Source organism: Truncatella angustata (assembly GCF_020726525.1).
Source record: "Truncatella angustata strain MPI-SDFR-AT-0073 chromosome Unknown BKA67scaffold_8, whole genome shotgun sequence".
Classification (NCBI taxonomy): Eukaryota; Fungi; Ascomycota; class Sordariomycetes; order Amphisphaeriales; family Sporocadaceae; genus Truncatella; species Truncatella angustata.
The window spans coordinates 568,061-591,709 of record NW_025763388.1 but is presented as its reverse complement, the minus strand read 5'-3'; the positions used below and the strand labels follow the sequence as shown (position 1 = coordinate 591,709).

General features: G+C 47.4%; 7 protein-coding genes across 7 annotated transcripts; 3 read left to right on the top strand and 4 right to left on the bottom strand.

Annotated features, from left to right (window-relative positions):
* Positions 1 to 952: 952 nt before the first annotated feature.
* On the bottom strand, positions 953 to 1,288 carry BKA67DRAFT_577648 (uncharacterized protein). Its single transcript, XM_046103649.1, has one exon. It carries the CDS (start codon positions 1,222 to 1,224, stop codon positions 1,051 to 1,053), a length of 174 nt encoding a protein of 57 aa, XP_045954010.1. The 5' UTR covers positions 1,225 to 1,288; the 3' UTR covers positions 953 to 1,050.
* Positions 1,289 to 4,581: 3,293 nt separating this feature from the next.
* Positions 4,582 to 8,321, bottom strand: BKA67DRAFT_524399 (uncharacterized protein; the record flags this gene model as incomplete). The annotated part of the gene is made up of 6 exons (XM_046098566.1): positions 4,582 to 5,367; positions 5,432 to 5,592; positions 5,663 to 6,437; positions 6,489 to 7,208; positions 7,301 to 7,524; positions 7,595 to 8,321. The coding sequence occupies 6 exons, from the start codon at positions 8,319 to 8,321 to the stop codon at positions 4,582 to 4,584; spliced, it is 3,393 nt and encodes a 1,130-aa protein (XP_045954009.1).
* Positions 8,322 to 9,220: 899 nt separating this feature from the next.
* Positions 9,221 to 10,401, bottom strand: BKA67DRAFT_539356 (2-dehydropantoate 2-reductase; the record flags this gene model as incomplete). Its single annotated transcript, XM_046100618.1, has 3 exons — positions 9,221 to 10,213; positions 10,261 to 10,327; positions 10,379 to 10,401. The coding sequence occupies 3 exons, from the start codon at positions 10,399 to 10,401 to the stop codon at positions 9,221 to 9,223; spliced, it is 1,083 nt and encodes a 360-aa protein (XP_045954008.1).
* Positions 10,402 to 12,023: 1,622 nt separating this feature from the next.
* Positions 12,024 to 13,659, top strand: BKA67DRAFT_577630 (2og-Fe oxygenase family protein). The gene is made up of 4 exons (XM_046103648.1): positions 12,024 to 12,552; positions 12,708 to 12,743; positions 12,794 to 13,109; positions 13,159 to 13,659. Exons 1-4 carry the CDS (start codon positions 12,262 to 12,264, stop codon positions 13,512 to 13,514), a joined length of 999 nt encoding a protein of 332 aa, XP_045954007.1. The 5' UTR covers positions 12,024 to 12,261; the 3' UTR covers positions 13,515 to 13,659.
* A 1,341-nt stretch (positions 13,660 to 15,000) lies between these two features.
* On the top strand, positions 15,001 to 17,468 carry BKA67DRAFT_523912 (uncharacterized protein; the record flags this gene model as incomplete). The annotated part of the gene is made up of 4 exons (XM_046098519.1): positions 15,001 to 15,463; positions 15,563 to 15,661; positions 15,811 to 16,381; positions 16,433 to 17,468. 4 exons carry the CDS (start codon positions 15,001 to 15,003, stop codon positions 17,466 to 17,468), a joined length of 2,169 nt encoding a protein of 722 aa, XP_045954006.1.
* A 714-nt stretch (positions 17,469 to 18,182) lies between these two features.
* On the top strand, positions 18,183 to 19,882 carry BKA67DRAFT_577627 (3-carboxy-cis,cis-muconate cyclase). Its single transcript, XM_046103647.1, has 3 exons — positions 18,183 to 18,626; positions 18,688 to 18,796; positions 18,889 to 19,882. The coding sequence occupies exons 1-3, from the start codon at positions 18,411 to 18,413 to the stop codon at positions 19,737 to 19,739; spliced, it is 1,176 nt and encodes a 391-aa protein (XP_045954005.1). The 5' UTR covers positions 18,183 to 18,410; the 3' UTR covers positions 19,740 to 19,882.
* Positions 19,883 to 21,676: 1,794 nt separating this feature from the next.
* Positions 21,677 to 23,510, bottom strand: BKA67DRAFT_388490 (Zinc/iron permease). The gene is made up of 5 exons (XM_046096603.1): positions 23,294 to 23,510; positions 23,094 to 23,236; positions 22,154 to 23,037; positions 21,972 to 22,099; positions 21,677 to 21,919 (listed from the first exon to the last, which is right to left on the bottom strand). The coding sequence occupies exons 1-5, from the start codon at positions 23,382 to 23,384 to the stop codon at positions 21,885 to 21,887; spliced, it is 1,281 nt and encodes a 426-aa protein (XP_045954004.1). The 5' UTR covers positions 23,385 to 23,510; the 3' UTR covers positions 21,677 to 21,884.
* Positions 23,511 to 23,649: the final 139 nt, after the last annotated feature.

Here is a 23,649-nt window from a genome sequence, read left to right as displayed (position 1 = left end):
AAAAGATTCTGAAAGCCCCGTTGGTAGCTTGGGTCCAGCGGCGGTTGTAATAAAATCAGCCTGCGGTCTCCATACTAAAACGCACACAGTCAAGTGGTTGCCTAGTATATTCTACCACTAATAGTATTAATCAAGATGGAATATAATTAAAAGGAGTCATCATATACTTCAATATTTCTTATAGGACTTGTTAACAAGTTTATAAATCAGCTTTGGCTATTTGTGTTGAGTTGTAAGTCCAGGTATTGAAGGGATTTCTGCTTTCATACGTTTTAGTCCGGAGACTGTGTGATAGTAAGGAAGAAAGTCTCATCAAAGAAACAGGGTTCAAGGCGCAGAAACGAGATAGCTCTCGATTATTGATCTTTGATCTACGTAGTACGGCGATATGTAATGCGCATCGAGATTTCTGCATGGCAAAAAAATGGGATTTTCGTTGGTTCAAGCAGAAACCCATGCATGTCCCAAGTCCTGTTTTTCTGGCCTAGCTATCAAGCCTTATAGAGTAAAGATCGACGTTCCTGGAGGAGGGGATCTCACTGGGCCTCCACTCACATCAACTTAAAAATGAGGATCTTATGGAGTACAAGAGGAGCAGATTCTCCGGGTATCCCTGTACGTGACAGAAGAATTGGCGCACAGGCCACTCTAAATCAACTGTGCGCCAATTCTTGTGTCAGCCCACAGGACACGACTTATACATAACACGAAGAACATCTCGCTGTTTGGACTTCTGCCTCACAAAGCAATGGTGGTATCTATCTTTGCCTCAAGCCAGATATTGCAACTTAACGCTTTGCATTCCAGTGCGAACTGATGATTGCTTTGTAACAACGTAAGGTGGGAGCACCTGAGCTGCACGCAACTGTGGATATTCTCTAGTGAGAACATAGCGACTTGAGGATTGTTTTGGGCTACAAGAGTAATAAGGACATCTTTAATGGAATACGAGGTTTCCTAATCACTTGGCTCCAATGTTTCGCATCTTTGATCGGTAACTAGGCACGAATGTGAAGGTATTTCAACTTTCTGTGGTCGTGAACATATCCTCTATAAACTTACAAATATTTTCTTGTTAGTTGATTCGATTAGGATAGAGTGGGTTCTAGACATTGAGTTTCCGCAGCAATTTGAGTCGTAACAAATATCAAAAGGGTCACAATTAAGAAAAGGAAAAAAAAACCAGATAACACAGCAAATCAGGTCATTCCGAAAAGACTTCATGTTCCTGATGTTAAACTGCACCCCTTGTACTTTCTTACACCACACTAAGCTAGTCAAGGCTGAGTGCATCCATTTATGTGTTTGTCATAATATAATTACTTTATAAAAATCTTTTATTAAAAAAATTAAAATTAAAAAAGGGTGCCACTCATATGCATTTGGATAAAAATGGCAAGAAAGTCTTAAGCGATATCTAGAATTTTTGCCTTTCTCCCCTCTCGACAAACCTAACCCTCAAAAGTATGCAGAACAAATATTCCGCACGTACCTCGAATATTGGGATCAGTCGATTTTTGGCAATTTCTAGTATCGCATAGCAGTTAGGGGTTATCCACAATAAACACTTTCGTGCTTCGATCATGCAGTAGCAACGCCAATTCTCATGGTTTTTGGAATGCTAGTTTGAGCTCTCCATGGGCAAATTGACAGGTTGGCCCTACTTAATAAATCAGTGCATTTAATATTGGTTGATGTTGAGGTTAAAACTGGCCAGGGGTCTGTATGGTCGGAGCGATTCGGTGTTTCGGGTTCGTCAACAATCTTTTTGTTCGATCCATTGTGATATTGTAATCTTACAGATCGCAATATACTGTCTTTGTCATAGTCAGACCGCTGCTCATTGTTTCTTAATCTTATAAGAAGTACCCTCGTGGACCGTACGATAGCTTGACCTATCAGTCTTTATGCACTTGTTCGACTTTCGTTTGATTAGGAAATGGTTGTCAGTGTACTGAAGTGCAATCAAGTTAAGTGCCGTTGGGACTCGCTATTACGGAGACCTCATATTGCCACCGCGACTGCTGCGCTTAATTTAACCAATACTGAACATAATTTATGGACCGCATTTACGCTCGCTACTTCGATTCTCAACAGCGACGGGAAGTGGTGATTGACAGCTGGTCTGGCGTTCCCTTAAGATCCCCTAGCCTACATTTCTTCTGGATTACATTCAGCAGTTGGACCTTGGGCAGATTGATGACTCCCCACGACTTTGATACCATGGACATCGATAACTCTGATGCCATGGATATTGACGACATTGACCATGAAATTTACGCAACGGATCCGATGGAGGTTGACAGCATCAATGGTCAGTCTGTCTTTCACATCCACCAAGCCTGCCCGCAGTGTTCGAAGCTACTACCATGACTATAGGTAGTTCTCCCATTATAAGAAGCTAATGTTGCAATTGAATAACCAAAGACTATGGGCTCTCCGTTAGGCAAATCAAGGAAGTCGTTGGATGATCGTAAAGAATTGTCGAACGTTGCCTACATCTACTCCTGCGTGTTCATCTTATCCTAGCTACGCCATTATCACTAACAACTATTTACTTTATTTTAATTTTAATATGTAGCTGAGCTCCAACTTAATCTGAAAATTGTATGGCAAATAATATTTAGCAGTTCACATAATTTTCTATTTTTAGATACGCCAATCTGCGTCTGAGCCGATGGCATAAGATCTAAATCAAGTCAATGAAACTAGAATGTAAACGGGGAGCAATAAATTAACACGTTCGCCTATATATTGTGTTGAGCTATGAAATTAAACACGAAAAATGGCCTTCGTTGGAGTAGTTGAATGGAGGAAGTTAATCTCTGAACACAGAGATTTTGGGCGACAATTTTACTACAATATAGCGAATATCACCTTTACGAATTTGAACACTATAAACAAAGTAGTTTTCCGTCATTCGATGGCTACTCCCGTTCCAATACATCTGCAAAATGTGGACGGGTGCACACCTGACCGGCTAGTACGGGGAGTATAGCATCGATTCGTTGTCGCAATAAAATACGCGGGCCACGTTGGAATAGCTCAATGTTTCAAATACCGACGGCTGACTTCACGATGTTCGCCTCGTTTCCTTTTACTAGTTAGTAGTCAAGGCCGCTAAGCCCCCGGTTCAGACTTCCACTGGGACTGCAAATGCCCAATTTGGCAACATATACTCCACAGGCAACATGGATATTCAAAATTATCGAATAGATATTCTAATAGAAGAAAGTACTAACTATTGTGGGATACAAAGGTCACCATGGGGATATGAATAAGGCACACTGGACACCTCGACTGACTACCGCGCAAGCTGATGTAATATTCGACATCATTCAAGAGATTAGACAAAATAACTCACCATCGTTTAACAATCAGAGATCTGTCACTTGGGGAAACTATATCACTATGGCACTCGACGCTCTTGACACGTTGACCAAATGCACAGTACTGAAAGGACCGCGGGCCTACTTTAATTATATAACAGTTGTCAAAGATCATAATCCAGGCGACCACAGTCCGCCAAATAATATCACTCCCCCTCATTTCATTCTAATAGGTATCTCGCAACTGTGGATGTCCGATCGGGAATCTCGCTATCGCTGCATAAACCGTATGCCCTGCTATCCCCCGATAATCCTTTTTCACCGGCCTAAGTTTCACAATGCCCATAATTATAATCGCCTGTTCTACTTCGTCTATTTGAGATAGGATAGTGAGTGAATTGAAGTGCTTTTCAAACCTTTCTTTTCAAAGGAAAATTTTGACAATTTTCAGGAACTCTATGGAGAAAGAGGGAACCGATTGTGTATTTTACCGGTATTCAGCAAGGTTAGATTCGTTTTACTATCTTCAAGAGGACAAATAGGGTAGAGCAGACGGCATACTCAATTTTTGGACAAAGTGCTACACGACTTTTTAAATGGACCTAACAACCCTCCCCACCATCGCAGCATATTCTAAGCCGACAAAATATGCCCATGACGAATGCACTTTACAACAAAGCTCGGTCAAACGCGATACCCACTGGAGCAACGGTTTGGATGGTTCTCGGTTTAGCCATCGAAAGTGCGAATTCGAGGAACTCTTCGTGGCCCGAACCTAGTCTCACGCGAGGTGAGTCACGGCATACCGCAGGGGGGTTGACACCGCCCATCTTAATCGTAAAATACTGTTTCTGGGACCTGTTCATGGTTATACATTCTATCTCCTCAGTAGTACCAACTCTTGGCCGATTATTTATGCTATATGCGAATAACACATACAAGACTACTTTGGAGGACCACGTAAGTTAGTACAATGTCGTGGTTATTGAAACAACAATCTACCATATGTACCTAGAGGCTGTACAGCTTACACTGATGCCAATATTTCAGCAACTGTGCAACTATACAACTTTACAAGCGTGGAAATGAAGCACAACGCATCCTGCTTCTAATATTAATTACCATTCAAAATCAACTCAGAAAAATCGCAGATATTAGTTAATCATCGACAAAATCACATACGTAACCACAGCCACCCCGCATCCACAGAAGAAGAAATAAAACCAAAATATTGACTACAGACGAAACAGAATTACTCATCGTCCTCATCGGTAGCTTTCTCTACTAGATAGTACCGATCTGCGTTAGTAGAAGGATCCTTCTCATGTTCGACTGCCAATTTGCTGAGGTAAACCATGATATTTTCCATCTTCGTATCCCGCTTGTGGCGATCCTTTCTACCCAGATCATTGATCCAGTCAACACGCTGTAGGATAAAGTAGATGATGGCGATGAATATTATGACTCCGAAAGAATAGAGCCAAACAACCACCACAGTAACAATATCAGTCCAGCCATTGGACGAGTTGTTGAACGGGGTTAGAGGCGTAGTGTACATGACACCTCCACCACTTCCAGAAAGCCAACCGAAAAGGCAGAAGAGGGTGGCAATGACGTCGACAGCCAGGATGGCACCGACCAGTTGCCAGGATGGCCAAGTCTTGCCACCGCGCGTGATGAAGATCAACCAGTTCTCTGTCAGTGCGACTTGTAGGAACAGGACTTCTTGGATCGAGCCCCAGTTCTGAATGATGCCACCGCTGCGAAGAAACATGGTACCACGGGCGATCCAAGTGCCTGCAGCGAGCAGCATACCTAGGATGATGCTTACGACCCAGATCTTCTTCAGTTGCCATTCTACTGGGCGATCTTCGACATGGGCATTGTCATAGGCAACAGCCACAGTGGCCAGGTCAGCAAACAGAGCGATGAAGACGATGAGATCAGGCCGGATTGTTTCGTTAAGGATGACCATAGAAGTTGTCAAATAGATCTCCAGGTGTAAACAGAGAGCAATACGGTATTGCACATAAGCCTTCTATATATGGTTCAAACACCAAGTCAGAAATCAAAGCTTGTAGGATAGAAGAATGATTACTTACCATTCGCTGAAAGATCTGACGAGAAGTCTTGATCGATAGAATGATGGTGCTGAGGCCAGGAGCCAGGAATACGATGTCAGCAGCTGCTTGGGCTGCTTCAGAAGATCCTTCTACCGCAATGCCGCAATCTGCTTTTTTGAGAGATGGAGCATCATTCACACCTGGATGTTTGCGCAGCACTTAGTACACGTGTCTTTCGTCCATCCGCCGTGAAGGATATGGAAAACTCACCGTCGCCAGTCATGGCAGTCAACGATCCACGCTGCTGCAGCATCTCAACAACCTGATACTTGTGTTCGGGAAAGACCTCGGCAAAGCCATCAGCACGTTCCACAAGGTCATGCTGAACAGTCCCGGTGAGGCCACTATGCATCAACTTAGTCGAGTTGTAGACCTTGGTGCCCAAACCGAGCATCTTGCACGTCTCCTTCGCGATAGCAATTGCATCACCAGTAAGCATTTTGACGGGAACTCCTAGCGCCTGGGCCTCGATGATGGTTTGAGCAGTATCTTCTCGCGGTGGGTCAAACATCGACAGGAGACCTAAAAGTACCCAGTCATCATTGTTCTTTTTATATGCAACGCCGAGGGATCTGAAACCGCGGCGGGCGAAGTCCTTTGTCCTGCTATTGTATTCCTGCCGGATATCATTCGGTAGATTGGGTGCCAGTTGGAGGATCGCCTTCGGAGCACCCTTTGCACAGATGTACTTATCTTTACCAAGTCGGCATTCTGTAGTAATCCGTTTTGAAACGGGGTCGAACGGGGTGAACTTATCTGTTTTCCAGCCCTCACGCAGTATTTCTCGGGCTTTGGGGAATTTCTTCAGTGTCAATATCGTGACTTTGTCAATAGGGTCCAATGAAGCAATATTATGGGAGCTGGCAAGAGCAGCTACTGCCATCATCCAATTGACATCCTGTCCCTCTGCAACGTAAGGGTCACGGAGGCTCAGCTTGTTGGCGGTCAGTGTACCAGTCTTGTCAGAACACAAGACATTGACACCCTAAGATTTGTTGTAAGCCTTGCCAGTTATAATTCAACTGTACTCACTTACTGCTAGCGACTCGATTGCGGTCAGTTTTTGCACAATAGCCTTCTGCTTGGCCAGGTATGCAGCTCCGACGGCTAACGTAGTCGTAGTTACGACCGGCAGACCCACGGGTACACCAATGATAAGTAGAACCAAGGCATAGTGGAGTAAAGTCTGTACTCCAGGCGTAGCAATGGGAATATGATGGAAGAAACCACCAATCCATGCCATAAGAATCCAGAACAAAACTAGCACGAGCAGCGTGGTTCCGATGGAATCCATCACCTGCTTGAAATGACCGCGATCTTTAGTGCCTTGCACCAGGTTTGCTGTCTTTCCAACAAAAGAATACATTGCAGAAGTAGTGATGATAGCGTACGCTTTGCCACGTTTACAACCTGTGGTGTAGTATACGATATCACCCATGTATTTGTCGACTGCCAGTGATTCTCCAGTAATGGCAGATTGATCGCTAGCAATTAGCGACTGACCAAAGTGAATGGAATCATCATCGTCGTCATCCTCATCAGGTTTATTTTCGTCTTGGCTGTCTTTCCCTTTCTCGTCGGGGCCCGCTGGGCCTTTCTCATTACCATTACCCTCTTTTGTATCGGGTTCATTCGGATCACTATCGAACTTATCCTCATTTCTGAGCTCAATGAACTCGTCGTAGTCCTGAGGCCGAGAATAGTCGCAAATCAATTGCGCATCACCAGGAATCGTCTGACCTTCTTGCAAGACAACCTGTTATAATGTTAGTACCGAGAATACGCCCCAAACCCCTCGCAAGACTGTGCCATGACTTTGACGAGATGCGAAAGGCAGAGCAGACTTACAATATCTCCCGGCACGAGTTCTCTAGCCAGTATCTGTTGTTCCCTACCATCACGGACAACTGTCGCCTTCATGGCAATGTCACCTTTAAGACTCGCGACGACATCTGCGGCTTGCTTTTCTTGATAGAAGCCAACAAAGGCGTTGAGACCAAGGATACCCAAGATCACTCCGAAGTCAATCCAGGCGCCGAGACCAACGGCCAACAATGCAGCGATTTCCATGACTGTACATGTGTCAGCGTATTGACTGCAAACACTGTTCTCTTGTACATGCTAAGCGATACGACAACTTACCATACAAGATTGGTCCACGGAAATAACCAAATATCTTGGCGACCATATCTTCTTTTTCAGCGGTCAGTTCGTTCCAGCCAAATCGCTTGCGGCGCTCCTCGACAACACTGGTAGAAATCCCTTCTTTAATTCGAGTATTCAGCCAGCTATCCGGCGCCTTGCCCACCTCCTGAACAGGGTGCTCATCAGTGTGATACACTTCTGTCGACTTCCAAAACTGCCACCACTTCTTTTTCTTTTTCTGTCCTCCAGCTGAGCTGACCATAGAAGCACGACGTTCCGCGTCATAATTCGTGATGTAACGGTCCAGAGCCTCATATTCTGGTAACTCGCCGCTTGCTCTAGCGATGCTTGGACGCGGAGTTGGCAGATGTCCAGGGAACTTGATATGGTCATCATGACCAGGGGATAGGTTGCTTGACCTCGGGGCTTCTTCGCGACCCGTTGTCCTGGCTCCTTGGCTATGCGGACCTAGGTCATCATCGTTGGAGATATCTTTGGCTCCCGGAGAGGGTTCGCGACCGGTTGCTCTGGCTCCATGACTGTCCGGAGCAAGGTCATCATCGTGAGAAACTTCTCTGGCTGCGGCGTTGGTGCCACTATGGCTCCCGCTGGCTATGTTATTCGCGGACTCGCTGGCGGCAGTGGCCTCAATATCATCAACTGGCCGACCAGGAGCTCGGCGTTGATGGAGATACGAGAGTATGTTTTTGTTGGAGTCAGACATGGCGACCAAACGGAAATGCTATCTATTCAGATCATCATATGGCTTCCGTACCAAGAAGAGAACTTGGGGGGAAGCAATCAGCTTTAAAGTCTAAAACGTTTTACCCCAAAGAACTCGTCCAGCGGCAAGCATGCTCGTCGATGAGGGGTATTCCGGGAGTGTTTGCTCTCAGAGCTCCAAAGCTCAGTGACGTCGGAATGACAAGCCACCAATGATCGATGTGACCACTAGATCTTAGGAACCATTGTTAGCAGTTTTGATACATAGTCTGGAAAGCCTAGTAATCAGTAAGCAGCACGTCCCCACTGATTCGGGTATAACGGCTGGCGAAGGTTTGAGTTCGATTCCCCGCGACGAGAAGACCAATGGCAGCAAGGTTTTGGATAGCCAAAACTCACCCACACCCGGCTTCCGTAGGCACCTTTGTGCCCGGTAAATGCACGTTGACCACTGCCTCTGAGCACAAATATTTGATGACGGTTTTTGGTACATAGTATAGGTCGAGCAACAAGCACCGCTGACTTGGATGGGGATGTTGGAGAATGGGGACCGAACTAGCCTCATCTGATAAGTTATTGTGCACATCTGCATCACTTAGTAACCTGGTGCCTATGTCGTTGAGCGAAATAATCAAATGCCTCTCGTAGGTTACAGGAGATGCGATTTATTCGATGGCTGAAAAGTAATCGCGCACTGTTCGAGGTCAGATGACTTTTTCTTACAAACGAGGTCTACAGCTCTGCAAAGTGCTGCCTCGCAAGAATATCGCAATGCATGTCACAGGTGCTGAATTTGCCTCATGTTGTTATCACGCGAGCTGTTTCTGAAAAGGGCAACTGCGTGATTTATGCGAGTGATGTGATCCTCAGCTTGACTATGCGCGATCATGGGGTATCCGCCTACAGTTTCGCCTTCTTCGCAACTTCTCTGACGTGCTGCATGCTCTTTAGGAGCGCGTACAGGCTTTGTAGCCTGGGCATTTCAATACCTGCCTTTCTCGCGATACGAACCGGATTACCCAAAATGACCTCGAGTTCCATTGGACGCCCTGCTTCCCAGTCCAAGAGCATGCTTGGCTTTGCTCCCGTATTACGCTCAGTGCTTCGTATGATTCTTTCCGGTGTTGCCAGGTCGTCTGGAAACGGCTTCCCGAGAACTTTAGGGGCAGCCTCCCTGATCTCATTCATGATTCCAAGGATGTGCTCTCTTAGTTCGGGATCCTTCAATTGATCGGCATTGCCCCTTCCACCGGATACTACTGCCGTAGGGTTGAATGCAGCATTGATGCACAGCTTGTGCCAGCGGATGGTTTGGAGCTCAATCTCTGTGTGTATCTCAACATCCTTGATGCCTCCTAGCTCTGTCCACCACTTGGCAAGCTCAACCATACGTCCATGTCCCTGGCTGGCAAGCTGCTTCATTTCCACACTCGCCTTTACATCTCTCACGAGACCACCACCGTAGGGTCCGAGACTGATCCTAGTCCATCTGTTTTGCCGTATTGTGCCTTGCTTGATCTGTTCAGCACTAACGATAGTGACTGCGCTGACTATGGGGTTTTGTGGGAATCGCTTTCGGTATGGCTCTTCCACACCCACCCCATTCTGAATGAGCACTATGCAAGACTTGGCCGATACAATTGGTGCAATCAGCTCAGAATCATCAGAACGGTCAGGTAGAGCCTTTGTGGTCACGATGATAAAATCCCATCCGTTTTGTGGCGCCTTGGCCGAACTGCTTGTGCTCGGTACTGCTGCTTCGACCGAGGGAAAGACAGCATGGGGCTTGAATGTGTAATCACCAAAACTGTGTGTTTGCAGTGTTACTCCTGAAGCTTCCAGTACAGAGTAATTAGACCTCGCTGTCAAAGAAGCATGAATGCGGTGTGAAGGCTATTCCACAATTAGCTCGGTTTGGAAGCAATGGACGGGTAGGTTACATGATGGAGGCGAGATGCGTAGAAGCACCCTACGGCGCCGGCGCCGACGAAGAGAATGTGGACAGGCCTGTAACGAATTCAGTTATCTGAGTATATTAAACCGCAATAGGAAGCATACTCTTTCGAAGCGTTAGCAGCCATTTCAAAGCAGCATATAACAGATGTACGTACACAGTAGCGTAGATGTGATATTTGAGAGTTTAAAGGCGAGGGCGCTGGCGCCAGTGACGAAAGCTGTGGGGCAGGGGGCAGTAACCAATCAAATACGCCAACATGCGACAAACCCCAACAACCCAACCGAGGTATCTTAGAGATCAAGTTGTACTTGCTCTCTTGCCTCAAGATCTACGTATGTTACTAGTTGCAACGGCGTCTCACAACGACGCGTCGAACTGTAGCAAATAGAGACGCAGATCTTATGGGCTTTGTATGACAGGTGAAAACAAAGAAGGAAACTCTCCAACGTCGAGAACCGAGATAGACAAGTCGTGCTTTTTGTATTATTTGATCTTTCTCAACGTATTTCTGCTTGATCGCGCGGTTTCATCGTGTGTATACTGCTGACAGTGACGGTACCGTGAAGGCCACGATTGATTGTGGTTCTGACCTCTGTAAACTCTGAGTCGCGCGATCTGTTGCGAGGAAAGATGCTTTGAATAGTGTTACTTTATCAGGGGACTACTTGCTGCAAAAGAAACTAAATATAATGAAATGGACACTGGCACTAAAGAAGCATGTACGAGTCGACTTGAACTGAAAGTACTGTATAGTTGAGACACCATTCATCACATCGAGGCGATCTTACCACCTTGTATTCAGTCGTAGTCCTTTACGGCGGAACAGCCCCTTTACGATATGTTTGGTGAGCTCACGTAGTAGTTGCAGCCGACGGGTAAACAGATCAACTCACTAAAATCTGACATTCAGAATTCTATAATCACCGTCGTATGAAGCCACATATCGAGCCGCAATTGAAACCCACAGCTCCGAGTTGAGGCACCCCAACCGAAATCCCCTGGGTTAGGATTTAATGTCACGATGGCCCTATATATAACCTTACACCGTGACACCATTATGTGTCAAATATGCTGTCAGCACATGACTTTAAGAATAAAGACCTGTTAGATTGCAGCTGATCCCAACGAAAATGCATCATCGGCGATTGTGCTAGACTCCATTTTGTAGTATCACATACTTTGACGAATACGATTAGCATATATTTGAGATTTTAGAAACTTAGGTAGAGCGATGTTTGACATCCATAGAACGTATTAGTTAGAAAAGCAATTCCCATTAGATGCAGGGTGCAGAACTCGAACCATAGGATTGAGAGGAGTTGTTGCTGTAGCACTTTGGGCATACACATTGGACATTGCTTGACAATGTATTTGAGACAACGTCTGCAACTGAGATGTTCTTCTGGAACTGAGATGCTCGTCTGGAAAGCTGCCAGCGGCTTATTGCTCAATAACTGAGAAGAATTGTTGCCTATGTTGAGATGCTGTTGATCAAGTCCATAATCAAAAGATGATTACACATGGGCTGGATTGAAAACCGGTCATTTCAACAAGTTTCCGAGACAGTAACATAACTTCAAATTTTAGTGTTCACAACATCATCCAACGTTCCAATCCATATTCACGTTTTCAATATGACCTCTAGACTGGACTGTTGAACAATTCACATTACATTTGGAGGTTGCAACTAAAACCCGTCCGTTGTCTTAATTCCGAGTATAGAAACGTTAGAACCAATAAAATGGTCCAACGATATCTCCCCCGGGTGCTGGCGCACCGATGCCCGGCGTGCTCCGTACCCCACACCTCGCTCCCACTGCGTTATCTCATCTCGGTGTATGATCACGTTATTGAGCCCATGTGAGAGGAGAATTATATATCCAGATATTTGATGTACAAGAAACTTTGTATCATCAACCATCGGACATAATCAAATCACCAATAAGAAAAGTTGCGATTCATCAGTCTCAAAGAAGAGGGAGCCATGATAAACATGACCGTCGACCAACCCATCCCGTTCATCATTCCTACGGTCGATCTCGGCCCGTACCTGTCTGATACATCTACGGAAGAGGCTGCCAAGGTCGTGGAGCAAGTTCGCCGAGCCTCCATAACCAGCGGGTTCTTCCAGCTCGTGGGTCATGGCATCTCGAAAGACTTGCAAAGGCGCGTGCAGAAAGCGGCTGAGGCTCTCTTTGCTCTGCCGCTAGAGAAGAAGAAGAAACTGATGCACCCGACTCTGAAGAACAGAGGATATGAGATTATCGGTTCGCAGGTCAGTATTCAAGGTCACTGATTCTCTGTTTGGACCGTCTCGGGAGCTAAAGCAGGCCACTTTGATCAGCAATGCTCTCAAGGCACCAAAGATGCTCTAAAATACTCCCGAAACACTGCAACTGAGAAATTGCTAACCCGTGCGGGATGAGTAAGGCATTACAAGAAGGCACCCTCCCCGATTTGAAAGAGGTTCGTTGTGCCAACTGCGTTTTCCAATGTCTTGAACTCAAAGAAAATAGGGGTTTTACATCGGGCAACATATACCACAAGAGGACAAGCGGGCGGAGGCCCATCCTCATCTAATGGGGCCCAATCTTTTCCCACAAGAGATCCCCGAAGACGTTCTTAAGGCGCCCACAGAGCAGTATTACTCAGAGTGCTTGAGTCTCGCGTCCAAAATTATGGAAATCCTTGCCAAAAGCCTCCCATATGGCAACGATATATTCGTGCCGTTCATGTCCAATGACCCTGTGTGCTCGATAAGGCTGCTGCACTATCCGCCACAAAAATCGACGGATGCCAGGCAGCTTGGCGCTGGAGCTCACACAGATTTTGGTAGGCAGATACGTACGTATTGTATGGACACACAGCTGAGTTCGCGCAGGCGCTATAACATTGCTATGGCAAGACATGTCGGGAGGTCTCGAGGTTCTGAACGACAGGACCAACGAGTGGGTCCCCGTTCCACCCAATCCAGACGCTTACGTGGTCAATGTAGGCGACATGCTATCAATATGGACGAAGAACGCGTACAAGAGCGCGGTGCATCGGGTGATCAACAAGAGCAACAAGGATAGATACTCGGTCCCGTTCTTCGTGGATGGCAACACTGACGTCAAACTGCTCCCTTTCGATGGTAGTGAGCCCTGGACTGGCAAGGTCATCACGGCGGAGGAGCACATGCTTGAGAGATTGGGCACTACCTATGGGAGAGCAAAGCAAACCGCCGAGGCGTCCTAGATGTTAGCATAGGCTTGATCAAGTGTTAATTGTCCAATTGCGTGCCGTTGTTTAGTAGTCCATAAGTATCACAAGCATGAGGCGTTTCACAAAGGTGCTGATGAAGGCGCTGATATGAAGTTGGAATGCAATTCGTAGCTCAGGCCAATGCTTCTCATATTGCTCATTTCACTCGTGTCAGCTTTCAGGTATTAGTCAATGATAAGGTGACACTCTTCATGCACGTGAGGCATCAGTAAAGTATTAAGAGGTGAAAGCCGGAGAGAACGATTGCGGAATCTCAGTGACCCTTCGTAATCTATGACAATAAAAGCCAGTCGCACAATTTCACAGTCTTGTCCGTGGTTGATGCTTGTAGGACCATGACATAACGATACGAAGATACACTAGCGGCAGTTGTGTTGCTCGATTCTGAAGGCGGTGTAACCTCGCAGACTCTCGCGTTGATCACGACCCCGAATAGGTTTTGCGCGAACCTCTATATATAGGTACGGCGAATTCGTTCGTGCCAGATGGAAATGCTATATGATTGATGCCCTACTGGGGGGCCAAAAATATCAGACCCAAGGCCTCTTTAGCGTGCTAGAAATAGGTCAAGCCCTGCATGTGTAGTGCCGCTGTGCACTAGAAGTACTGTGTTAGAAGCCGCTAATGACGTAGTGGTTTGCTATGGCACCTTTTGCACTCGAGACTTTGTTCGAACTGGTCTAAGGTTGGCTAGAGTGAGCCAAAAAAGATCAAGGGGCAAGGTGAGGTTCCTCGCGGAACTGCAAATCCTCCTTCATCCATCAGTCAATCAATTCTTAGAGCAATGGGGGAATTCACGCGTAGAACGCACGTATACGCATAGTATCCCATTGATTACAGCATAGCACAGCACAGCACAGCACGGAGTCCCTGCCGTACGGAGCGTTTCCACCGATTCAATTGATCCGGCCCAACGCGAGCCAATTGGGAGTGGCCGTACCATCCCCGCGAACCTCGAGCTGCAATAGCTCGCGTCATCCTGATCCAAGCTCCCATTCTGATCTTTTCATTACTGACATAACTCGCTGTATCTTCCTATACAGCGTTTCTTGCACCTATTTTCCCCGAGGCGACGAGGGGCAGTCGCGGCTTTGGAGGGTGTCAATCGAAGGCTTTTCTCATCTCTCACGGCAAGAAAATCCTGCTGGCCTCACTTTTGAAGGCAAGGCATACTTCAAGGGCAAGTGGATATCCAAGGAACAGGACTTAGTCTAGCATTCATCTCATCTCTGGGGACCCGCGCAAGCGAGAAGTACGCATCCGTACGGATTACAGTGGACGGACGACGGAATTTCGGCTCCCAATTGCTTGTGACCCCAACTAGTACGACACAACAACAAACTTTCGCCGCCAACTTTACCTTGGGCACTGTTGTCATTACTCCCTTCGCCCCCGTCGTATTGCTCTCGAGCATTCTTTTTCGCCCGACAACCGCGCGTCGTGCGTCGTCTCAGCGACAATGCCACAGACGCGACAAACGAACCATGTTCTGCGCACCTTGCGACCGGCCGTTCTGGCATTAGGACGAGTCCTCGCCCTTGGATACTCGGCCGTAACCGCCGCCCCGACTTCGATCCGGACTCGAGACCTACACGATGACGAGCCTGAAGCCGAAGGCAGCGCCCTCTGGGTGCTCTACATTGTATCCATGGTATTGGTCTTGCTGGGTGGTGCCTTCGCCGGGCTTACAATCGCGTTGATGGGACAGGACAGCATTTACCTCCAAGTTATTGCGCAGGATCGCGAGGAGCCACAGCGTAAGAACGCTAAGCGTGTTTACGACCTGCTCCAGAAAGGAAAGCATTGGGTTCTGGTAACACTACTCTTGTCCAACGTCATCGTCAATGAAACCCTGCCCGTCGTGCTGGACCGGTGCTTTGGCGGTGGTGTGGCTGCTGTCGTTGGTAGCACAGTCTTGATTGGTATGTCCTCGTCCCTGCAGGTCGCTGGACTTACGGCTTCCAAGTCGTGTCGATAGTGTGCTTGCTCATTGAAACTGTGCTAACACTATCCCGAGCTAGTCATCTTCGGCGAAGTCCTACCTCAATCTGTCTGTGTCCGATATGGTCTCCAAATCGGTGGTTACATGTCGAAGCCTGTTCTGTGTCTAATGTGGGCTAGTAAGCAATGCTTTTCTTTTCTTTCTTTTCTACAGATGGATTTGTTTTCCGCACTTCCCAGCCTGAAAGTTCCGCACACGAGTCTTGGATTTGTGGCCCTCCAAATTTCACGGGTCCCGAAGAGCAGGTTGCTAATACTACATTTACAGTGTTTCCTGTAGCATGGCCCACGGCAAAACTCCTTGATTGGCTGCTGGGTGAAGATCACGGTACAGTCTATAAGAAGAGCGGGCTCAAGACGTTGGTCACACTTCATCAGTCATTGGGTGAAGTCAACGAAAGACTTAATGAAGATGAAGTCACCATAATTAGTGCCGTCCTGGACCTCAAGAGGAAACCTGTCGAGGAAGTTATGACTCCCATGGAAGACGTGTTGATTCTCTCCGAGGAAACTATTCTGGACGAGGAGATAACAGCGCTCGTTTCTGAGGCGGGCTTTTCTCGAATCCCTATCCATAAGGCGGGAAACAGAAGGGATTTCGTAGGCATGCTGCTTGTCAAAATGCTCATCACATACGACCCAGAAGACGCGAAACGGGTCAGAGACTTCGCCTTGGCCGCCTTACCTGAAACCCGCCCCGAAACCAGTTGCTTGGATATCCTCAACTTCTTCCAAGAGGGTAAGTCTCATATGGTTTTGATTTCTGAAAATCCCGGCGAGGACTATGGAGCCCTGGGCGTCGTGACTCTCGAGGACGTTATTGAAGAGCTTATTGGAGAGTGAGTGTCGCCTTTCCTAGAGTGCTTTCGATAATCTGCTAACTTGAAAAGGGAAATCATTGACGAGTCGGATGTGTATGTGGATGTACACAAGGCAATCCGCCGCACCCATCCTGCACCTAAGGCTCGTGTTCAGCGTAAAGACGTTATGGTCAAGGATGCTGCTATCAAAGATGGCAAACTTGTTGACCTAGACGAGGACGATGATGAAGAAAGCCAGCGCTTACGACTGAGCCGTACTGCTTCCGCGACCGGCAGAAATCAATCGCCTTCGATCCTCTCCAGTAGCCCAAGGACCACGTTATTGATGCGTAGGAGCTCTACTGGCCAAGACGGAAAACTGGTCCGTACCACCGTTCCTGTGAAGGCCAACTTCGAGCAAATGAGAGGTCACCTCAAGCACCTCGGTCCGTCGAATCCAGCATCCAATCCCAAGAGTACCAAAGTTTCTACCGTCAAAATCAAGCCCGGTGGTGGAACTCAAACACGATCCGGATCAGTAGCCACAGAAGTGCATGATGCTGACGGCGCCAATGAGCGTACAAGCCTGCTACGGCCGCCTCCCAATGGAAATGAGGGAAGTAATGGCCACGTTCCAAGTTACACTTCGCCTTTACAAAACGCAACGCGTGCAGAACCGGAGACGCCGAAGCTGCTGATTACTCCGATCTCAGATGGGAAGGGCGAGGAGACCTCTGCTCAGATCAAACCTGCACTCAGCAGTGGATCATTGGACGGACCGTCCAAGAGTACTGCCTCTTCTTTGGCCAACACTGGTGTCTCAGGCGCCGAGCGACAACGGGTGAAGCGAGGATATGTGCGTAGTGGCAGCATTACTGAGATTGAAGTCAATACGGGCGGCGTCCGCAAATTTGTTCTTGAGGCTACGAGTTCCAGCGATGATGAAAACGGCGACAGTAACGAAAGTAGCCCTATTTCTTCGTCACGGCCACTAGAGGACGTGCAAGAAGACGATAGATCAGATGACACGGTCGGTCCGGAAAACACAGAACAAAATAATGGGCCGTCGAGTCAGGGTCAATCTAAAAAGAAGAACCGTCGCAAGAAGAGAAAAGGTGGCAAATAATGTGTCGCTTTGCGATAACGCGTAAGCAGTGTATTATAAGGGTGTGTATGACGGTGGCCATGTTCCAAGTATATCATCTAGGCAGAGTGTTTAGTGGAAGAGGGAGACAATAGTATACGCAGCATTCTCACAAACTAGTGTTGGAGTTAACATAAAAGTCAATAATTCCTGCATTTGCCCCCCCCCCCCCCCCCCCCCCCCGGAACGACCACCCTTGGCGCCAAACAAGCTGACATGTTGACGATTACTTTGCCATTAGGTGTGGCCGTCATGTAGGGGGATTGATAGAGTTCTCTACAAAGACGAATGTTGGTCAGCGTAATGAGATGAATTCAATCGGCTAAACTAGTATACATAGCAAATCGCCAATATATATAGACGGTGTCACATTAAGTCCTCGGGGTCAAAACATAGAATAGGGCTCATGAAGCATCCTCACCACAGCAAAAGTCAACAGGGGAGAATCACTTAGCCGGCTTGTACGGGTTGCTAGATCGAATCAGACAATTGTTCCGCCCGAGTACCGCAAAACCCTGCCGAAAGCGTCTATCACTGGTGAACATTCTTCCCCCAGTAAATGGAGGGGGAGGGGTTAGATTACTCCACTTGATTGCTGTTCGTGGGTCTTCAGTGGCTGAGAGTGACTAAAAATTGGGGTTTAGAAAGATGTGGGGGATGACGAAACCATGTCAAATATATCTAGCTCTTCGAAAACAATACCTAATTGGAGAATTAAAGGACCCCGACCAGCTGCATCCCATGGTAGTTGCAGAACGGGTTCCAGTAGAGCGAATCGCGGCACGACCAGTTGAAAGGTATTCGAGCTTTGGGGTCAACTTTGCGCCGCATGTGTTTCGCAGAAGGTATCGTGATCGATCATTTGCAATTGACATCAAACTTGTCTCCCCAGGAGGAGATTGGACTGGATCTAATCTACACTGAATGCTGAAAATACTCTCCCCCTTGAAGCAATTGACATTTCCGGCTCAACAGTATCAAAGAATTGCCAAGATGCCTGTTCACTACTTGATGTGTGGAACATGGACTCCTCCCGGGGCTATATTCACTGTCGCATTCGATGATGAGAAGTTGACATGTGAACTGGTAAAACGCATAGAGATTCCCCAGGATGAGCCTATCTCATGGATGACGTTCAGTGTAAGTCCCAGAGACATAAATTTTCCTCAATTGCCCACTTAAGCTAAATGTCTCGCTCCAGCATGACAAGAAGAACATCTATGGCGCTGCCATGAAGAAATGGTCCAGCTTCGCGGTCAAGAGCCCAACAGAGATTGTTCACGAAGCTTCACATCCCATGCTCCACGACCGTATGTCTCCCATTTCCCGATCTAGCCGCTTATACTCTACCACCGTCTTTGGTAAATCTTTCGGGGGACTGACCTCGAATCTCTATGAACAGCCAAAGCGTCATCGGCCGACACCAATACTCGCGCTATCTTCCTGCTCGCCGCGCAGCAGGAACCCTACGCCGTGTACTGCAACCCCTTCTACAACCATGCGGGTCACGGCTCCGTCTTCTCAGTATCCTCGACAGGCAAGCTCGAGGATAACGTTCAGAACTTCGAATACCAGCCCAACACGGGCATCCACGGCATGGTCTTTGACCCTAGCGAGACATACCTCTACTCGGCAGACCTGAAGGCCAACAAGCTCTGGGTACACAAGAAGGAGTCCTCCTCGGGGCAGGTCGAGCTAGTGGGCTCGGTCGACGCGCCCGACCCGCGCGACCACCCGCGCTGGGTCGCCATGCACCCGTCCGGCAACTACCTATACGCGCTGATGGAGGCCGGCAACCGGCTGTGCGAGTACGTCATCGACCCGGCAACGCACATGCCCGTCTACACCCACCACTCGTTCCCCCTGATCCCGCCCGGGATCCCAGGCCAGTGGAAGACCGAGGCCGGGCCCGGCATGTACCGATCGGACGTGTGCTCCCTGACAAAGTCCGGGAAGTACCTGTTCGCGACGGCGCGGGCCAACAGCTTTGACCTGCAGGGCTACATCGCCGCGTTCCGCCTGCGCGACTGCGGATCGATTGAGAAGCAGCTCTTCTTGAACCCGACGCCGACGAGCGGTGGTCATAGCAATGCCGTCTCGCCGTGCGATTGGAGCGACGAGTGGGTCGCGATCACTGACGACCAGGAAGGCTGGCTGGAGATTTACAGGTGGAAAGACGAGTTCTTAGGTCGCGTGGCACGGGTTAGAATACCGGAGCCCGGGTTTGGCATGAATGCCATCTGGTACAATTAGATTTGTTTAAAATATCGAACGATTTGAGTATATCATCTTAAATCTTCGTCTTCGTCCTTTCATACCCAGTGTATTATTTCACGCAGTTCAATTTCTCGTATTATTTTCAGGTTTCGAGCATGAGCTGCATGACGGGATGTCCTCCTCCGTCGTTCGGAGTAGCGCCCATAAAATCTTGAACGTTCCCATTGATCAGTAATCTGCACAAGCATACCTCATTGATGCCAAGACTTTCCACTGATTTAACGAAATGACAGTGTATCTTTCATGGAAGAGGCCCGGTTAGTGTACTAAGCGAAACCCAAGGGGAATCTGCACATTTTACAATCTTTAGCGGCTTATTGGTGATAGTGGCAGATAATATCATAGAAAAAGTACTTGACTGTTTATAGCAAACACGGATTACAAGTACAAAAGCGAATCGCTAGCAAGCTCAATACGCAAAAAGGTCAGCAAGGTACTTCTTTCGAAGCGTCGTCTGAGCAGATGCTGGCAAAGGTACTTCACGAGCTCTAATCGCTGGCATAATCGTCTTTCAGATAGCATATGCGCACCGACCGCCATGGCTGCCGCATCGAATAAGAATCATCCATCTGATGCGCGTCCGGTCGTCACACACCTGATCGGCAAAATCACCTGCACGCTCGTACGATACGCAGTCACATCAACTGACCAAAACAAGGAATCCCAATCGGAGAATAAGGAACCTGAACTCAAATCATGACGAGAGGTGGGGACGGTGACAAGAGAAAAAAGGAAATTCTCCGAGACGGGATAGGTTTCCTCAGGGGTCGCGGGCGAAACAGGCGCCAAGCCGTTTCAAAATCTTTCCTGCTTGGCTTGTCCCGGGACGATCACACCGGACCGTCCCCGGGGGGGACGCGTAATAAGACGTTGATCTTCCTGCAAGGCTGAGAAGGATCAAAGGAATACGTGGTAACGCCGCGGCAATACGGAACGAGGAGAATCGCTTTTTTGGCTCGTCTGCCAGTCGTGTGAAATGGAGGGAGAGTATTTTAGATCGATTGTATTATATATTAGTCTGTGACCATATCGATTGCGGGTAGAAGGGTTGCACAGACGTTATTTGCTTTCTTTCTATAAATCTCCAGTGTGCATAGTTTGATTTTCTGGGGAGAAGTTCTGGCAGAGGCCATCGCGCTGGGTCATGAGTGTTCCTGAAGCTTGTTTCGACCTCGACTGACTAACCCATCTAGACTAAGGTTAGTAGCGTAGACTAGGTCTAGTCAATAGTATATGACATTTTCCCTGCTCGACTCGAGTTACCTCCACAGCCGGCGCACAAATAGTCAAAACTCTCGCTGTCTTGAACAGGTCCGGACATGATTCTGCGCCATGATTTGATGCCATTTGTAGAAGCTTACGTCTTAGGGCATGGCGATGACGATGGATATAAGCTCTTAGCGTCGTTTCACGTAGTAACTGAAATGCCGTGAAGGACGAAATGGATCGGCAAACTGGCCAACTTAAGTAAGCATCTATGATATGCATGTGATAAAGATTGACGGTAGTTAAATTAGTTTTTATGCATATGTGTACTTATGTTACCAACACTATGATCTTGTGGCACTCCAGGTGCTCCATGTTGATGCATAATTGAAGAGGGCTTTACATGGTTTGTAACGTACGAAAAGAGCTTCCGTAACTTGGCAATATGTCGCAAGTGCAGCCTCAAGCTTCGGATTGTCATTCCAGGCCAACTTTGCATTTCAACTCTAGTTTATACAATATGTGTATTGGCCATTTAGAACTTCGGTAGAGCCGTGGAAATTGCATTAAGAGATAATTATTCTGTAAAGACAGTGATAATCGGAGATAATCGCCTTATCGTTATCCGTGTGGACGTTCAATGATAGGCGGTGATGGTAAAGACAGGAATCTGTGCCTAGTTGCGTTCCGATGTTGTGGGGTTGTCTGTGTAAGCCGATGCGGAATGGTGTAGACTAGTAGAAGGTTGGGAAGGTTGAGTTGTTCGTGAGCGGTTTAATTGCCAGTCTATAGTAATCAATCATCATGAGTCCAGTGGTAAAAAGCTCGTGTGATTGTTACAACGTCCCGATTGGAATCTTGTTGTTTGTCGCTGGATTCCGCCCAGGGGTAAATCGAGTCAGACCTTTCAATTTGTTAGGCGAATGCGCCAACAATAGACATACCAGCGGCTAGTAACTATTAGCAAATATCAAAAAAGAATTCTCGAGTGATATCACGAACCTCCAACCAGGACCCAGCTGAAAGCAGTGATCTTGTCTTTCTTAGTTAGTGTGTGCTGTGCTTCTTCCGAAAGGAAATCCTCCGCAAGCAAATCAACCGTAGCGGCGTAAATCAAAAGACCGGAAGAGCTATCGAGGTTGTGAGTAATACGATTTTGGAAAAAATATTCAAGAGATACTTACATGGCATTAAAAACACCAACAATTATCAAACCGAATGCACTGTTCGGATCGTAGCTATTGCGAGCAAGAAGACCGATAGCTTGTCCAATGGGTGCCGTTGTACCAAAGGCAACAACAAGTAACCATGGCTTGATACTGCCTTTGGGATAAGGAACAGCAGCGATACGTGAACCGAGACCGAGACCTTCGAACATTTGATGGAAGAGAATGGCGACAAGGAGGATGACGAAACCCTCAACAGTAATTGAGACTGTCATACCAACGAAGACAGAGTGGAACAAGATACCACCTTCCAGAAGTGTGATATTCATGGACATTTTCTTGTATACCAAAGGGTCAACGCTCTGGCCTTCGACATCAAACATTGGCTCCGCAATCACGATGGACTCTTGCTTAGGAGCTGGAAGCCCAGACTGCCTTATCAAGGACAACATCTCCATACGTTGGCGAACATACTGCTCGTAAAATACGACGAACCATGGTGGCATCGTAGAAGGCGCGGCATCCATCTGGTCCATGTCATCAAAAGGATTTGCTTTTGGGTTATCGGATACTTCAGCTTCTCTCGCTCGAGCTAGCTTCTTTTCAAAAGCGATAGTATCGTACGACTCTACACTTGCTGGGCGAGCGGGCCGCGGGGGTGCGCCGGCCTGTTGTTGCTTGATACCTGCCATTCTAGCCATCTGCTCTGGAGTCATGCTGACCTCGAAGCCTTTTGCACCGCCATGAGAATGACCGCCCATTTTGCTGTTAAGCCATAGTTCAATAACGAACAAAGAGAACAGAGACGCCATCATGATGGCCCCGGGTATAGGAGGATAGTCCTTGGTGAAGAGGTCCGGAAGGCATGGATCAGAAAGACTGCCAAAAGCAGTAGGAAGCAGCTAGATACAGCAGTTCGTGAGTAAATACTTAGTAATACATCATGATGACAACTTACATGAACGAAGGCGGTCGCAATCAGCACGCCAGTACCAAAGTGTTTGCAAGCAAAGAAAACCTTCTCAGGTACCTTGAGCCACTTCAGCTTCTTCGCGGCAACAGGAAAACCAGCCCCGAAAATTGAGGCTCCCAATACCAGAACTAGTAAGTAATTAGCAGTCGTTTGAAACCCCCAAAAAAGGAGTATCAGTCACTAACATAAGCCGACAGCATGTAGGCCAACATCGTATTCACCCGCTTCTTTTCCGCCACCGCACAGCGGTTTTACCATTTCCATGTCTTCGGCCATTTGGACGGATAATACTGTAATGTGTATTATAAATAGAAAGAAATAAGAAAAAAGAAAAAACCGAGCAGCCCAGCTCCCCAAGGTATTCGAATCAGATTAGGGAAACGCTGTCAATGTAGATGGCTCGACACTAATACGCAGTAACGATAGATTGGATTGGTCGTCCTGCGACTTTCCCCGGAATTAAACAATAGATGAAAAACCAGCTTTTCGCCCAGCTGACAAGAGGAACCGAAGAATGAGAGTGGAAAGATGAGATCCTCCG

Excerpts from the sequence above, each read along its gene's own strand:
- BKA67DRAFT_577648 (XM_046103649.1), bottom strand. The coding sequence starts at position 1,224 with ATGAAGTCTTTTCGGAATGACCTGATTTGCTGTGTTATCTGGTTTTTT.
- BKA67DRAFT_577630 (XM_046103648.1), top strand. The coding sequence starts at position 12,262 with ATGATAAACATGACCGTCGACCAACCCATCCCGTTCATCATTCCTACG. Across the intron at positions 12,744-12,793 it reads CCCTCCCCGATTTGAAAGAG|GGGTTTTACATCGGGCAACA; the intron begins GTTCGTTGTGCC and ends CAAAGAAAATAG. Across the intron at positions 13,110-13,158 it reads TGGAGCTCACACAGATTTTG|GCGCTATAACATTGCTATGG; the intron begins GTAGGCAGATAC and ends GAGTTCGCGCAG.
- BKA67DRAFT_577627 (XM_046103647.1), top strand. The coding sequence starts at position 18,411 with ATGCTGAAAATACTCTCCCCCTTGAAGCAATTGACATTTCCGGCTCAA. Across the intron at positions 18,627-18,687 it reads TCTCATGGATGACGTTCAGT|CATGACAAGAAGAACATCTA; the intron begins GTAAGTCCCAGA and ends GTCTCGCTCCAG. Across the intron at positions 18,797-18,888 it reads ACATCCCATGCTCCACGACC|CCAAAGCGTCATCGGCCGAC; the intron begins GTATGTCTCCCA and ends CTCTATGAACAG.
- BKA67DRAFT_388490 (XM_046096603.1), bottom strand. The coding sequence starts at position 23,384 with ATGGCCGAAGACATGGAAATGGTAAAACCGCTGTGCGGTGGCGGAAAA. Across the intron at positions 22,100-22,153 it reads GTTGGTGTTTTTAATGCCAT|CTCTTCCGGTCTTTTGATTT; the intron begins GTAAGTATCTCT and ends CAACCTCGATAG. Across the intron at positions 21,920-21,971 it reads CAGCTGGGTCCTGGTTGGAG|CCGCTGGTATGTCTATTGTT; the intron begins GTTCGTGATATC and ends AATAGTTACTAG.